We start from the raw sequence: 17,760 nt of genomic DNA, 5'->3' as shown, positions 1-17,760 counted from the left end.
GTCCTGTGAACTGGTTGATTCAAATCGACTGGCATTACAAACAATATGTTCCATTGTATGAGCCACATCAGTTAACATAATTTGAATGAACATTCTACATTACCATGAAAATGACATCACAATTCCAAGCAGCCATAGAGAGTGTACCCATGATGAGTTTACCAGTCGAATTGCCGGGGTTAGAGGTTTCAAGCACCTTCTATTCATTCTATTTATATGTATGCTGCTGCTGCAGGTAGTGGGGAATTGCCTAGGCAACCGAAGACTTGCTTGCTACAACACCTTGCTTGTTTCAGCAACAAGCAATAAAGTTTCATCATTTTGTTTTAAGAGTCCATGTTACCGCAGAAACGGACTCAATCACACAAATGCCCAGCATCCAGTCTTCAGTCAGCTGTATATTTTCATGACTGTCTTCATCCATAAGCATATGTTACCATGTTATAAGGTAACATATACACAGGCTAGGCCTCTCCAATTAAATCAAAAGAGGTTTGTTTGTGTTGGTCTTTTGGGCTGACAAGTGCGCTATCAACCTGACTGCTCTACCTGTCAGTGACCGGCTGAAAATCCTCAGTTGACAATGCCCAATGCTTCCAATTAGAGGAGAATCAGACTCCTGGTGTGCTAGCCATCTTTCCACCCTCCCCCAAGGCCTACCTTCCCTCTCCCTCACTCTTGCACTCCTCGTAATTTCTACCTCCCCTCTCTCTACCGCTCTCTTTCTGGTGGCGAGAGGTCTGTCTCCGCTGCAAATTACCAACACAAAACGAGGTGGTGCGCTGCCTGGCGCTGAGAGCTGCCGGTCCTGGGCCCTGTCAGCTTTAATGAGACGATGAAGGTTTATTTCGCCCGCATGCGTGTGCTAAATTCTTTCTTGTGTGACAGCTGACTGGGAAATGTGAGTGTTAACCTTATAAAAGATTCAGCAATTCTCATTATTTTCTGTCAAGTCCCATACCTGATGGCTTTTTAAGGTGCATAATTTGCATCCCTGACTGGTCCAGGTGTGTGCCTATTCCTGCCAGTTTTTTTCATGCTATTTGTTTGTTGTGTAAAGTCATCTTTTTACATATCTCCTCTTGAAAGCGATGTTTTACTCTATGTCCCAAAACGATAGAGATGCCGAAGCTTATCCAAAGCCGAGGCATATTTTACAAAACAAATCTAGATATATATTTAACCAATGAATAAATAAAAAGCTCCACATTGTTTTTTTTGTGTTTTTTTTTTACCACATTTCCAAGAGTGATAAGCCCCAGTAAGTGTTATTACTCACAATGGAGAAGGATTTGCAGCAGCAGAAATGAGTTAGTGTCCAGAAACGAAATATTAACATAGGTGACATCTAGTCTAGATCTATAAATATTCTTAATTTCAGCTGCACTTTCTACAGCATGAGGAAACCATTAACTTCACCCCTAATTGAAATGAGAGAATCCTCATGGCAAACCATTGGTTACGCACATATTATTCAGATACACAATTATTAGTTAGGCTACATAAACTGGAAAACAATGGACAGACCATATTTAGCAGTACACCGACCTTGGTACAACAAACAACTGACAACCACCCAAAGAGTGTGTGCAAGAAACATATTTTTGGTTTTATCCACAATGTCCTATTTGACCACAATTTGTTCAGTTTTAAACAGGAAATGTTACAGTATCATTGCGCATCATATACTTTAGATGTCTCAAACATTAACACACACACACACACATACACACACACACACAACCATACTTCATCTGAAATCCATCCTCCACACATTGGGGATTTGTGATATCAAAAACACCGACTCACAGTCATACCATTGGCTGCAAATCTCTACTTCCTCTGACCAAACACTTGTCCAAAACCAGCAGCCAACGTCATTACACAAAGATCCATCCTTCTCCTTCACACACACACACGCACGCACGCACACACACACACACGCACGCACGCACGCACGCACACACACACACACACACACACACACACACACACACACACACACACACACACACACACACACACACACACACACACACACACACACACACACACACACACACACACACACAAGTCTACAGTCTACTCTCATTCCCATGTGAGGAATTGTTTCGATAAAGTGGGAAAGTGTACATACATTTACTTTAAATGACTCTTGCAAGGGAAGCTCAGAAATATAAAATCACAAATGTTATCACTCACATTTCTACAAAAGACAGATCCAATCCCATTTGGAGCAGCAATGCATTTCCACTTGAATTATTTTTCATACTATTGTAACTATTTTATGTAGGCTACTTTATATATTAGCCATGTAGTTGTCAATCTGAAGATTAGAAACCACATCCATATTTGTAAACACATGCCAGACTTGATTTGTGAAAAGGATAGACAAACACAAAATATATAGGCCATTCATTTTATTTTCGAAAATATGGCAAGGAAAAGGAGTTGTTCGAAAGCAATCTCCATAACCCACCTCCGGAGCCCAAGTCAATTGTTAAGAAAGGCAACGTCAGGATGGGTGTGAAGGCTACTCTTTCCCATCTCTGTCCCCGCCTCAATGTGACAGCTTGCAGCCGCGATAGGACCCCATGGGAGCGGGGAGCGGATTCACTAACCTGCCGGTGTCTGAGACCGACGCGCGCCTCCAATCTGGTGGTCACATGGGGGGTTCGATTATTAGGGCCTGTCGGGGAGTCATGTGGGGCTAACTGTTTTGGAAATAGAAGCGAAAATGAAGACAATGGTATTTCATGCACGTTAAAGTTTGCTCACGCCATCCTTTCAGCGCATGCTGTTCGGACTATTATCCCTCATTAGCATTGTATTACTATTAGATACGTAGTATGAGCTAAACGTTGACTATTCGATGCTGGTGCTTTGTACACTCCCAGAAAAGTGTGTGGAGTATGATTTTGAGGCCGAATTATGCATGTATGAAATTCACTTGCTCTCGATGCATAGAGCAAAAACAACACATTTATCCGAGAAAATACAAATGTAATTTGTGTTAGAATGATTTTTGAAACGTTGAGTTTACAGGTTGAAATTCAAGAAAATAGCACTGGATGGGTCCTCAATTCATTAGAAATGAATGTAGAGTACATTAAGTTTGTGAAAAAAATTAAATTATGTGCATTCCTCATAACAGTAACACAATAACAACATTTATAATAATAATAATATATAATTCCTTTAGGTATACATTTTGAACCAGAAAAATATACCCAATGCAATAACATATAACAGCAGATCTGTGCCAACTAACGTCAATAAAAGCCTTATAATATTTATATAACAACCGGAACATAAATGGAAAAACAATTCAACTAAATTCTGAAACTTGCCAATAAATGCAAAATGTGGGAAAATGCCGATAATGTAAAAAAAAGCCTGTACAGTTTTGACTGAACACGCGAGTAAAGAGAGACGAGAGAAAAGACCTACCAGCTCCACATAATAACCCCATTATAAGCCTCATCAATGATGTAATGAAAGCAAACAGTGTGAAAATTGCCTGTAAACAGTTGGATCTGAGTCTCCTGATGAATTCAGTGTCTCTTTTAATCAAAGAGATGGGGCGAGGAGGAGGGGGTGAGTGAGTGTGTGTGGGGGGGTCTACCTTCCTCTCCGCAAACCCGTCAACACCCAAAAAGCCCCCTCAACCAATGAAGACTTGTCACTAGGGACTCACGTGGACGGGGCGTCCTTAAAAACCTAGCTCCTGAGTTTTCCTCAAGTTCCATTTTTTGAGATTTCCTTCACATTATCCCAGTTGTGTCTATTTAACCCGCGTTACCACTGTTTTACTGTGCGTATCTTCTCGACTGCCACAGCCCACCCGTTTCGAGTCTCTTGTTGCATCTTTCTGTTGGTGTAGAATATCTCTACCTTCCTCTACAATCGAGCACCACACGGGTCACACCAGCGAACTACTTTTTAAGTGATGACAATTTCAGCAAAACTCTGCGTCATTTGCAGGTCTTGAATTCCACTTGCAATACTCGCTGCTGTCTCTGTCCGTGGTGCTGAAAGGTGGTGCTGAATCGTTTGCCTATTTAACTTGCACTAACGCTGCTTCACTGCCTCTAATCATTGCAGTTTTTTTTGTCAATATTTTAAATAAGTTGATCAATAATTTAGAAGTCGTACCGGCGAGTTTTCATTTTCTAAAAAAGAAAACATATGGACAAACTCGCCAACAGAGCCTAGCTGCATCGAATTCATGAATAGTGTTGTATTTAGGACAAAATAGTTGGATGCAGAGTCGATTTTGTAGCCTACTCTTATATAACTCCGAAAACCCGGAGATGTTGCTATTTTGACAAGTATAATAATAAATTAAGAAGAGGAGAAAACATCTTGGTTGAATATATGTGATTTCCGAATCATTTTTGGATTTTCCTGCTGGATAAATTCAAGCAAAGTCTCATCTCAGCAATCATCTGAACTTGCTTGCCTCGAATACCAATGATAGTTTGAGTTGAGGCCTCGAAGAACTTAGCTGTGCTGGTAAACAATGGAGGCATCCACCAATGGGTCCAGCTTTGGGATCGACTCTTTACTTTCCCACAGACCTGGAAGTCCGGTCATGTCGAAAGGGGACAGTTTGGTGGGAGAGTGCCGGTCACCGCTGGAGTTCAGCCCGAGGTCTGACCTAGAGAGCGGCTGCTCGTCTCCCCCGTCGCCGAGGAGGGAGTGTGTGGATGAGGCATTGCAGAGGCAAGGTCATGCTATCGGGTTGCCGCCCCATCTCCAACACGGACAGATCTCCGCCGGGTCACAGCCGCGGACCGTCACCTCATCCTTTCTGATCAGAGATATTCTAGCTGACTGCAAACCGCTAGCCGCCTGCGCCCCATACTCCAGTAATGGCCAGCCAACTCAAGAAACGGGGCGACTTGCCTCCAAGCTCGCAGATGACTTCATGGACAAAATCCATAGCAACTCATCGTCAGACAGCGAATACAAAGGTAAAATAGTGATGTAAACAAGCTTAATGTTTAGAAATCAATTAGACTTTGTCACATTATTTCTAATGGAATTGTTGTAGTCCTACTGTTCTATATCCGTTGTATTTGTGTGAGCTTTATGCAGTTGATTTTCTATATAATTCATTCTAACTCAATGTTTTCTTATCATAATTGAACGTGTTACAACACCTGTCCATGTTTCAAAGTGCTTCTGAAGATGTAGTGCTCGGTTAATCAGGCTATGGTTGTAAATTGTGATTAGCCTCGGAAGGCAAATAGGCTACTGGAAGTAGGCTACAGCCTAGGCTAGAATCTTTGTTCAAAAGGAATCCCCTATAAAATGTATCTAATCTAATATCAAATTATACACTTTTACATTATCCCAGTAAACTCAATAAGAGATTAATTAACCCCCCCTCCAAAAAAAAAAAATATATATATATATAAGGACTGCGACGCTTGGTTGCCTTTATATATATATATAAGAAATGCTAGCATATGGTGAAAGTTGATCAACCATATTATTTTGAACTCTAAAGCTCTTTTAAAAAGTGTCTATAGTTACACTAGGCCTATAACGGATTATTGAAAAGGAGGACACGAGTCTATTATTTTCTTAAATTATGGAATCCACACTGTTGATATTCTCCAATGATTTGGGGGATAAACATTAGGTGTCAAACCGTTTTTCCTTTCAGACGCACTTGCTTGCATTAGCAGACGTCTTGAAAGCATCTGTTGATGTCAGGGAGGCAAGAGAAGAGCTGCATGGGAAAAGATGACGGGGTTGCCTCCAGATAAATGCCATCAAGGGTCTGTCTGTTTCCAATCATGTCAGCCATAACAGACATGTCATCTCCATTGACAGTTTAATGAAGCAGCGCCTGGATACAAATAAGTCAACCGTTGGTATAGGCGAGGACAATTCCTGCTGGCAGGAAATAGTCAATAAAAATCTGCGTAGAAAAATAAAATAAAAATATAATAGGCCTAATAAATATTGACTTGATTAACTTATATAACAAAAACACTAAATATATCTACCCCCTTTTATTGATAAAAAGAAAATGCCATCTTACAGTGACACAAAACTGTGTAATGAGGATAGGCCTATATTATTCGGTATGTATTGTAATATTAATATTAATAATATTCATTCGACTATTTATTCATGTAAATAATGTCATTGACATGTTATTTATAGCCTACTAGTGAACAATGTTATTTCATCAATCCATTATAGCAAGGGTTTTACAAAAGTCCTGACTTCAGTTCAGATTTTAAAGAGGAACATGAACATGAACGACATCAATATACTTTGGATACAGTGTGTGTGTGTGTGTGTGTGTGTGTGTGTGTGTGTGTGTGTGTGTGTGTGTGTGTGTGTGTGTGTGTGTGTGTGTGTGTGTGTGTAACAGATTGTCATATCAACGCAGTCAATTCAGCTCCAAAGCCCTTGTAGGGAGTAGTACCCTGCTTTGATTTCAGCGAATCCGCCTTCTAATATTTCGGGGATTTGACGTAATTTGTCCCAGTGCTAATCAGATTTGTAACGCGCAAGGCCGGCCGGCTCTTTATTTCGCTCTCATCCGCGGCCCTGTGAAGTTTCTCCGGTCGCGGTTGAAAGGCGCCCTTCCCTTGTGGCTCAATTAGCCGGATTATTGTGCTTCTTGAGAGACGACTCAACTATTCAACTAGCAAGAGCTCTCACGTCGCGTCTCCTCTTTTTGGAGGGAACGGGGGAGAATAAACTGAGAAATGTATACTACAGTTCTAACCCCAACACGACAGCAATAGAACAAAGGGGAATGTTACACACATCCAATTGCAAAAACAATGTGCTAATATACAAAACATATTAATTTGTAAATAGGTCTAGGCTACATCTTCATAAAAACTAGGCACAATCTTAATCAAATGGAGAGTGGCCTAAAGTCCTCCAACACAACACCCAAACAAGGTTATGAAGTTGTATGAAAAAGTTAAACTTTGAAATAGGCTTAAGTCCGTTTGTAAATGTAACATTTAAACGAAATCCAAATCCCTTTCATAAATGGGCATATAGTCTACAACCGAGGACTATATTCCTTTTAGATTAGGCTCTGCCCGTCACTTTATAGGCTTTATGAACATTTTAGATATTGTTGTACATTTGAGTTTTTCATATTTATCCTATTATTGTGTTTGCAGTGAAAGAGGAAGGAGACCGAGAGATCTCGAGCAGTAGGGACAGTCCGCATCATGTTCGGATGAAGAAACCCAGGAAGGCGCGAACAGCCTTCACTGACCACCAGCTGGCCCAGCTCGAACGCAGCTTCGAACGGCAGAAGTACCTGAGCGTGCAAGACAGGATGGAACTGGCCGCTTCCCTCAACCTCACAGACACACAAGTCAAAACCTGGTACCAGAACAGGAGGTAAGGACTGCGACGCTTGGTTGCCTTTAGTGTAATTACACAAATTATAACCATTTAAAATGACGATAAGTATTTTGATAGTACCTAATGGTAGAATGCAGTGAGCCTAGTAGACCAACAATGGTAGTGTGTGCGCGCCTGCACTTGTATCATTAGGATATTAGGGTTAAACGCTCTTCACCTCCAGACAGAATGGTTTTCTCATGTCAGTCAGACAAACTCATTGGTCACATATGAGCTCCAATCTCTTTCTCAAAACGTGCACACCTTGCATCAATTCCTTAAGAATAAAGGAGAAAATAGAACAGAAATACAAAATAAAAACATCATAAAATATTGGCAATTTGGCACTGCGTGAAACCTTTGAACAATGTGATTCAAATAGCTGACAAATAGCCTTCTACTAGATTAGACACTAGATTGTTTTAAGCAATTTTTGAGAGAAAACAATCTAAATGGTTTTCAAATGAACCTATGATGACATTCAGACAGCAAAACGATATTAATAAATAGGTTTAAAAACAACACTTTGGTGCATGAATAATATATCGTTGCATGTAGGCCTATGCCATATCAATAATTCAACCACACTACTATATTTACTCAATTATTATAATTATGAATCATTTACCTGATTGAGGAGTGCTTTCAATTGACAATCTGACAGATTAACCCTCGCTTGAATACAAGTGACGGAGGACTGATTTATCAGAATAACGGAAGTGCGTAACTGAGTACAACTACACATTAGATCTTTCTTGGAAACATAGAAGAATTAGACTCATTTCAGACCACATGATGAAACCAATACGATCCCAACCGAAAGTGAATGCATGCTATAATATTGCGTAGGCTACAGATGTTTCCAACTGATTCTGAACTGACCCTCAACTTTGTACTTAAAACACCACATGTTGGTAACGCTTATTATTACAAAGCAGGCCTAAATCCATTGAGAAAAAACTAATTTCGTTTAAATTGAACCATGCAGCCTATGTTATTTGTCCATGCATTTTCACTGGGTTTTTTCCAAACTGCATGTTTTACTCAGTTCAGATATGATTGAATTCTAAACTTCAGAGTCATATGATAAAAAGATTCCGACTGCACTTTTCAAACTTGTTTATATTTTTATGATGAGAGTTTCAATGACTAATATCCACTGTTTCTTGTCCGAATAGAACCAAGTGGAAGAGGCAGACGGCAGTTGGACTGGAACTGTTAGCGGAGGCTGGAAATTACTCAGCCCTTCAGAGAATGTTTCCGTCGCCCTATTTCTACCCTCAAAGCCTGATGTCCAACCTGGACCCCGGAGCGGCGCTCTACCTGTACAGAGGCCCCTCAGCGCCCCCTCCGGCTCTGCAACGACCTCTCGTTCCGCGGATTCTTCTGCATGGTCTGCAGGGGGGTAGTGAACCACCCCCTCTCCCCCCTCTCTCCGGTGTGCTTCCCCGGCCAACACAGCAGCGGTGAGCCGGTCGCTCCGGATATATGCCATACCTGGCAGACTAGGACTCTATGTGATAGAGAGAAAAAAAACGATTTAAAACGGTGACAAAAGAAGTCATGGTATTAAACAATGAACTTCATGACTGAATCTCGAACTATCTAAAGTGGACAGGTTTTTCCCATGCTGAAGTTCTTTATTTATTTATTTATTTTTCTCTATGCATTTAACTTATATATTTATATTTTTGTTTACCATACCTTCAGTGTGGGCTACATCAGAAAGGGCACGATAGTTTACTGAAATAATCGTTGCTGGCACCAAGGCTTATGACAATGGCACTTTTACTCAGAATCATAAAGATATTATTATTAACATCATTATTATTATTATGCTAAATTGTCAGGATACATTTATAAAAAAAATAAACATGCATAACAAACCAATGCATTGGTCTGGAAACTGAAATAGCATTCCAAGTTTAGTTGAATAGCTAATTGGATGATCCAAAGGCATTTCATAACGACTATAATTTCGTTATATTTCTCTTTACAAAGACGAGTTGCGTTTCATTCACTTTTTTCAAATGATGAAAATAATAATCACCAGACATAGGCTATAGACATGTAAATACGAATACTTCTTGATTTGAAAATATTTTGTATTCATCCATTTTTATTTCCTTCAGATGACAGTGATCCAGTACAAAAAAGCTATAGATTAGCCAGAGCTAAAGGCTCATTTTCTATAATTTCAGTGATAATCTGGATGGGAATAATGAAGGTCCATGAGAGAAACAACATACAATACCAAATTGTAACGAAATGTATTTAAAAATCTCTAATCATAATGTTTTTAGTTTTTTAGTTTTAGTTTTGCCCAATTATATTCAATTTGGAGTCAGAGTAAGAGTAAGAGTAAATCAATTTATCAAGTAGCAATGTACCCTTGCAAACCCTTCACTTTTGCTAAACAGATAACGACTGAAGACTGAGTCGGTTGCCAATTTGGGTCTTTCGCCTGTTGATTTGCTGGGTGTATTTAAGCAGACGTTGTGGATGACTTATGTTATTTCGTATCAAACCGTGGAAACCTTGTTACTCTCTTTGGTGAAAATGTATATTGCAGATATTAATTTGTGGAGTGGTTCTCGTATTTCTGGATCGTTTTTCGTTCCTCGCCCCCATTAGCTGAAATAACTTTTTGTCAAACTGTTCAAACAGCTTAAGTCGGAGCTATAGAGGGGGATTTGAAGTAAAAAATAATTACTTTTATATATGTGCAAATAAAGGTATTTCATGTAATAACGTGACTCAGCCATATCTTTCCAAATCCATGCTTGACAAATACAGGGACAGTATTTTTTTTTTGCAAATAAATACAAGTAGGCTGTTCATCATCATCATCATCAACAACAACCTGGGGGTGTATTCAATACTGCCTAATCTGTTGCAAACGTTTCCTCTGTTGCAAAAAAACCAACACGTTGACTCCAAACTGAAAATGTTTTTCAATGAAAAGGAGAGTTTCTATTGGACACATGAAGGTATAGGTCCGTCCACGTTTCGTTCCGTTTGCTTCCGTTTGTTTCTTAAACGGTAAACGGTTTCCGTTGCAAGATGCAATGAATAGGCCTACACCCGAGGAACGTTGGATTATTCAAGGTTTGTTAATGGGCGTCCTATTCTCTAAAGAAGAAATGACAAAATGGTCCTGCATGCAATCATTGCTCGTGTCAAATGCTCACTTTTCAACTTATCAATTAATGAATGAATGACATTGATCATTAGTCACACATAGAGTAACATTTCTGATGTATAGTTTAATGCCATACAAGGTCATTACAAACAAAAATAATGATTTGGCATATTTGATCATTAAACAACAAAACATGTTATGTTGCGACAAAGGAGAGCCAATGTGTAAACCTGTGATAAATCAGGCAAGTATGCCTGATACAATCTAATTAAGGTTCGTAGAATTCTATTAGAAGCACCATGTTTGAATAATTTTGAACATGTCTGTCAAACACTTCCCTCAAACCCCCTCATTATTTGGTTAGTATCGTGAATTTAATTTGTCAAACCTGAAAAAGTTAATAAAAATGTCACCGTCAGAGCATGGAACATTCACCGCCTTAACCTTTAAAAAATGCCTAGATATTTATCCAAAGATTTGGAGTGGTGAGAGTTCAATTTGGGAAATGTAGGCTGGCTGGTTAATTCTGCCTTGATATCTAAAACTTTGGCCTATCTAATAAGTTATGACTAGAAATGTGTTTTGGTATATATGTGTTATAAATAAATAGGATAGGCTAATTGTTCTGTCAAAAATATACATTGATGGAAGTGTGTATATAATAAAACACACACAGACAATGAAATATATGCACGCTCGCTCACACACGCGCGCACACACACACACACACACACACACACACACACACACACACACACACACACACACACACACACACACACACACACACACACACACACACACACACACACACACACACACACACACACACAAACAATTGCCATGCTTCAAAAGTGGACTCGGTTAAACCTAACATAGGTCGATACCAAATAAAAAATAATGAAATAGTCTGCTACAGATTTGATTGCATCGAGAGATGATCATTGGCAAAAGCAGTCCATTTATTCAGCTAGGGGATAGCCTACATGTTACAAATACGCTAGTACAGTAGACAGTAGGCAAACTGAATTAAGAATGCCATTTAATTCCTTTCCATAAACAATAAGCAGATGAAATATTAATGCGAGGCTAGTGCAATTGTTTAAGTGCCTTAAATGATCCCATTTGGAAATGGATTGTTTCCATGCCTCTTTCTTGGAGTGTTGGTGCTGTGCTCTTTGCCAAACAGCTCCAACAGCTGGTGACCGGGCGATGCTGACTGTGGGCCGGATCAGCGAGGGGACATCTGGTCAGCGGCACCGCAGAGCCCTGCTCCACCAGCCCCCCACCCGCCACCCCAACCTCACTCCTAATAGGAGTATGACTTTAAACTTTAAACCAACCAAAATATCAGACCATAAAGGACGGCTGGGTAGTTCAGTCTGACAGAGTTGGCGAATGGGATATTAACGATTAGACAAAAGACTTTAATAGCTTTAAATTGAAGGTCGATAATGGGTGTAATATTCAGCCCCCCGCTGCACCGCTCGCATGGCACATGTTATCCCTTCTCCCATTGACCATCAGCCATAGTCCATAGTCCGACTTTAACTAATTGACACATATATATTGCGTACATTTGCTTTAACTGAGAAATATTCTAGGTCTTGCTACATCGCACTGAATGTGGTTGGGACTTGGAAAAAAGGGAGAGGAAACCCACCTCAACAAATTCCCAACTTGCCAAAAAATTATAAGGTTCCGTGACCGATTCAAATAAAGATAACCCCCTCAACATTTATGAAAAGGGTTATTCTTGCGAAGTGCGCAGCTGATTTCAGGCAAAGCTCCCTGTCTTGATGGATGACGTGGAGATTTTTGCATGTGAAAGGATACGGGCAAATCCCTCGGCTCTTACCGCGGATTGTCCCCCGCTCAGGGTTAATGAAGTGCGGATAGAGTCTCGTTGAGCTCCCGACAAACAAAAACACAACACGGGGAGGCTTAGACCCAGATGATCAGTGACTCTGATTAAGCTCATTGAGTCAGAATAAAAACTAAAGAAAACAACCTTCAAATGAAATTAAGATTCAATCAAAGCGCAATTTGCGTTGTAGAGTGGGCGATAGTCTTTTCTCCTAGATTTGTTTATCAGTGCCTTTTCATTCCTTATTATAGATCGAGATTGGGCTACTACATCCTTCTAAATTAACGCAACGTTATTAAGGCAATGTTATTTAATCCGTTTTTGAATCCAGGGAAGCCTTGGAGGATGGAAAAATACCTAAATGCAAAAATGATACACAATTGCATATTTTGCTTTCCTTATGGACAGTTCTCATAAAAGGCTATTTCTTCCATTTAGCAAGTACATATCCAATTGAATTTCAAAGGAATAACTGTTTTGTGATGTATTTCATTAAAAGTGAATCCTTATAACTTCTTATTATAACTTAATGTCCACAACCTTTTAGAAAACAAGTGATGTTTCCCATACTTGTTAGAAAACGGAATTAATAAATGCAAAATTGATTGGACCAAATTCAGCTCAAATGTAGGCCATGAATGGCTGCACTGTTGCTATGAATGAGACATTCCCACTATACCCATAGACCTATAATAACTGAGATAAAGAAAGTAAGTAAGCAGTTGTCATTAATATTTGATTAAAAAGACAGACTAACAGTAAAATTGCATGATACTATCACATCGCCTACTATTGAATATTTACAACTGAGCTGTGAATGAATTGTAAAGGTGAATATATCCACTCAGTATGGCGGGTTAGGGGTAGAAACTAGGATAGGTGCATCCAGCTGGGTTATCACTCCATGGGGGTGGTTGGATGACCTCTGTGAACCAAGGAAAATCAGATCCTAACCCTTGCTCTCTCACCCAATCATATGCCCTCCATTCTGTCACACAGAAACAAAGTCAAGAACTCCACACTTTACGTTACCATCTCATTCGGTAGGGTGGGAAAGAGGACAAGAAAGAAACAAATGTGAATATGGATTCTGACACAGTGCTACAGAAACATTTAGGATAGAAGATTGAAATATCAGAAGAAACTATAGAGAGGGAAGGAGGGAAGGGGAAATCACTAAGTCAAATCTTTCCCATGGCAATGTCCTGTACAGCAAATCTTCTCATAGCCTGAAGGTATGAGGTGGGGAGAAGAGAGGAGGGAGAAAAGCTTTACAGTGTGGAGGGGAGATAACCACGCTAATCATTTCCCCAATAAAATGGGGAGAACTACAAACTTGGGTCAGGGGCGCAGGGATTGACATCCCAATCTCAGCAAATAATGAAAGCTTGAGCTTTCTGCTTCCCTCTCAGAGCTGGAGGCAGGGGCGGACTGGCCATCTGGCATTTCGGGAAAATGGCCCATTTTTAGCTAAGTGGGCCTGTCTAACATGTTGTTGTTGTTTTTGCGCAAACTGATCAATATCTGACTAATAATAGGGACCTCAAGGAAAGAAATGGCCCGCGTGTGGGATTTTAGGAAATAATTGAGCTGGTGTGGGGGCCTTGAGGAAAGAAATGGCCCGCGTGTGGGCTTTGAGGAAAGAATTGAGCTGGTGTGGGGGCCTTGAGGAAAGAAATGGGCCGATGTGTTAGAAATGTAGGGCTGATTTTTGGTCCCAGTCCACCACTGGCTGGAGGAGAATAGAAAAAAAGAGAGAAGGAAAGTGGAATCAAAGCAGGACTAACATGAAGAGGTAGTCCCTTATGTTCAAGGAAAGCCCCCCGTCCCCTGTCCCCCACCCCTACCCCCAGTCAGTGATTACTGCCATGTACCCCCAGCAGGGAGGCAGTGTAAGCCACACCGCCATCAGATGACACAGAGATTATCTAATCAATAAATTGTGGTGTTAGGGCCGGCATGAGCGCCTGTCTATTGCAGAAGTCCCTAAGCAGCCTCTCAAGTAAATGTCCACCCCTCACCTGACCCCCTCTCTACCTGACCAGGGAAGTGCCTCTGAGATAATACACCCCTGAGCAATAACAACATCTCACACAGGACTGACCATGACCACAACAGAGGCCTGCAGTAGAGTGAGGGACAGCAGCCTCAAATACCCTCAGTGTCCTCCAGTCTCCACATCACACTACAGCACCTCCTGCTGGATGGGGGCATTCTGCTGCCTCCCAATTTACTTAGGCACTACAGACCTGGTACCATTAGCAAAGCTAAGTACCTAACTACCTATAGTTACCATCTGGCCTGAGCAAAGAATACCTAAACCGGATGAAGGTGAAATTCCCAAAATATCTGCTCAATTCTGAAACTTTGTCTTTGTGTTCCTATCTTTGTCTTTGTCTTCAACAGTAAGAGTGGTAACATTGATGCACCATATTATGTCAGTTTCTACCCAAACATGACTACTTAAATATGATTCCCAGTGATGATAAATGCAGCTCCTAGACAATGGAGGAACTCCTCTTCCAAGGTAGCATGACTATTTATGTGATCCCTGTGGTCAGCATGCATATATGGAGGCGTCCACATGTTATAGTCTCATTTAAAGTGAACAAAAAATAAGGAATAGGCAGTGTCTCAGACACACCGGTGGACCCCTGGGTCAATGTACAGGACAACGGGGAGGCCTCTCACCTCATAAACATAAAGGGAGGAGAGAAGCATCAATAAGTCATGAGGTGTGGTATGCATGTATTTTTAACACCGTTCTGTGTGAAGTCTGGCAGCCGCTCATACACTGTCTGCTGGTACAGGGCAGAGACCAGCAGAGGACCATGTGTGCTTTCGTCTTACTGTTCTCTGGCTGTTCAATGTATGTGTGTGAGTGGGGGGAGGGGGAGGGAGGGGAGGCGTGTATGCGTACATGTGTGGAAATGAGAAAAAACCAAGGGAAGTGAGGATATCGGGGCTAAGAACAGAAGTTCAATAGAAGACAAACATGCAAATATTCCAGTACAGGGAACTACCAAGCTAAATATATGGCCAAGTGCTCTTTTGCTTTAGACAGCAGTTTGAGGTGCAGACATAGAGCCATGATGGGGAGAACATGATGAAGACATCTTTGTCTCAGGGGCCCCATTGGGCCATCAACAGGAAAACAGACCCAAAGGGGGTCTAGAGGGCTATTGTCTTAAACCACAGGATTCCCCTATACCTCTGACTGGGTCAAGGTGGCAAGTGCCACCAGGTTTAGTATAACTACAGTGAGCGCAGTGTGGATAGTGGGTAACAAGGTCTCAGTGAGAGTGTGTGTGTGTGTGTGTGTGCGCATGTGTGTGTGTGTGTTGGTTATAGGCTGGTCCAATACCCCATAATTGGACATGTGAGGCCAGTAGCAGCAGTGAGGCTGACTGCTGGGAGAGACATTCTACCTCCAATGATCAGTCCTTGACTTCCCATTCGCATCTGTGGACCCCTAGGGCTGACCAAGCAGCTGCCTGGCTGAGCTATAACTCCATGCCAAGGCAAGGACCCAAGGCTAACAAGCCAAAGATAGAGAGCTGGGTGGAGAGGAGGAAGTGTCACGACTTCTGCCGAAGTCGGCCCCTCTCCTTGTTCAGGCGACGTTCGGTGGTCGAAGTCACCGATCTTCTAGCCATCACCGCTCCACCGTTAATTTTCCATTTGTTTTGTCTTGTTTTCCTGCACACCTGGTTTACGTCTCCTCATAATTACTATGTGTATTTAGCCCTCTGTTCCCTCCATGTCTGTGTGGGGTATTGTGTATTTGTCGAGGTTGGCACGCTTCCGGCTGTTTAGCGCCAGGTATTATGTATTACCTGTGTTTTGTGGCAGCCTGTACTTTGTACTTTGTTTGTGGTACTTTGCGTTCTGGTCTTACTCTTTGCCTCAGTAAAGTGCTTCGTGTTCACTCATCTCTGCTCTCTTGCGCCTGACTTCCATGCACCAGCTACACCCACCGTTGACAGGAAGGTAGAAGTGAGGAGACAACACAGCAGAGAGAGGCATAAAACAAAACAGGAACGAAACCAAGAAGTCCAAATAGGCACAAAGATAAGCTATGACATTTGTACTTAATAAAAGTTTGTAGAGCTGGTGAATTTCACATCCTGATAGAGAGTAAATGGCACGGTCTCCTGCCTTGCTCCTAACTCTAATATTCATTTAATCAACAGAGAAACTGACAGGGATATTTACATAAAGTCAGAGAGAGGCAGAGGAATTTGGAGGCATGTTGTCGTGGAGATCAGAGGGCTGATTTCTATAATGGAGGCAGCTAGCAAAACCAGCAAACAGCAGCACTGGGCTTCCTCACCCTGCTCCACACAACTGAACAGAAGGAAACACACTTCACACTCCTCTCCGGGGGTTTGAAGTAAGTCTGGAGTGGCACGACGGATAAAGTCTGAGGAGTGTGATACAAGGTAGAGGAGAGAAGCATCTTCAAAAACATATCAATACAATTGGCGATGCCTGGCGTTGCAGTTTAACCTCTTTAGCGTGTTGCACGTCTGCTAACTGGAAGTGACGCCTCTTCGCCGACGCTTTCTGTGAGCCTTCACAGAGCCTCACAACACTGGAGGATGATGGATACTGAGAGTCCCAGTTTAATTCTGTATGATCCTTTTGACAGTCTCCAAACTGAACCGCTATAGTGTCACAGTGAAAACCTCAAAATACAGTGAATTCGGGAAAGTATTCAGACCCCCTTCACTTTTTTTCATTACAGCCTTAGTCAAATTGGATCAAATATTTTTTTCCTCTACACACAATACCCCATAATGACAAAGCGAAAACAGGTTTTGAGAAATTTTTCGCAAATGTATAATAAATAAAAAACAGAAATACCTTATTTACATAAGTATTCAGAACCTTTGCTATGAGACTCAAAATTGAGCTCAGGTGCATCTTGTTTCCGTTGATCATCTTTGAGATGTTTCTACAACTTAATTGGAGTCCACCTGTGGTAAATTCAATTGACTGGGCACGATTTGTAAAGGCACACACCTGTCTATATAAGGTCCATTAGTTGATAGCGCATGTCAGAGCAAAAACCAAGCCATAAGATTGAAATAATTGTTTGTAGAGCTCCAAGACAGGATTGTGTCGAGGCACAGATCTAGGGAAGGGCACCAAAAAATGGCTGCAGCATTGAAGGTCCCCAAGAACACAGTGGCCTCCATCACCTTCCAATAGGACAACGACCCTAAGCACACAGCAAAGACAATACAGGAGTTGCTTTGGGACACGTTTCTGAATGTCCTTGAGTGGCCCAGCCAGAGACTGGACTTGAACCCGATCGAACATCTCTGGACCTGAAAATAGCTGTGCAGTGACA

General features: G+C 41.3%; 1 protein-coding gene across 1 annotated transcript; it reads left to right on the top strand.

Annotated features, from left to right (window-relative positions):
* Positions 1-4,297: 4,297 nt before the first annotated feature.
* On the top strand, positions 4,298-8,936 carry LOC139409958 (barH-like 1 homeobox protein). The gene is made up of 3 exons (XM_071155371.1): positions 4,298-4,976; positions 7,167-7,392; positions 8,574-8,936. Exons 1-3 carry the CDS (start codon positions 4,523-4,525, stop codon positions 8,863-8,865), a joined length of 972 nt encoding a protein of 323 aa, XP_071011472.1. The 5' UTR covers positions 4,298-4,522; the 3' UTR covers positions 8,866-8,936.
* The last annotated feature ends 8,824 nt before the right edge of the window (positions 8,937-17,760 follow it).

The sequence above is a fragment of the Oncorhynchus clarkii genome, chromosome 5 (genome assembly GCF_045791955.1).
Source record: "Oncorhynchus clarkii lewisi isolate Uvic-CL-2024 chromosome 5, UVic_Ocla_1.0, whole genome shotgun sequence".
Lineage (NCBI taxonomy): Eukaryota > Metazoa > Chordata > Actinopteri > Salmoniformes > Salmonidae > Oncorhynchus > Oncorhynchus clarkii.
Note: the sequence above shows the minus strand (reverse complement) of the source record. Positions and strands in the feature narration are given on the sequence as shown.

Bases quoted from the DNA above. Each gene is read 5' to 3' on its own strand.
- LOC139409958 (XM_071155371.1), top strand. From the start codon at position 4,523: ATGGAGGCATCCACCAATGGGTCCAGCTTTGGGATCGACTCTTTACTT. The intron at 4,977-7,166 runs GTAAAATAGTGA...TTGTGTTTGCAG, and splicing joins GTCAGACAGCGAATACAAAG to TGAAAGAGGAAGGAGACCGA. The intron at 7,393-8,573 runs GTAAGGACTGCG...TTGTCCGAATAG, and splicing joins ACCTGGTACCAGAACAGGAG to AACCAAGTGGAAGAGGCAGA.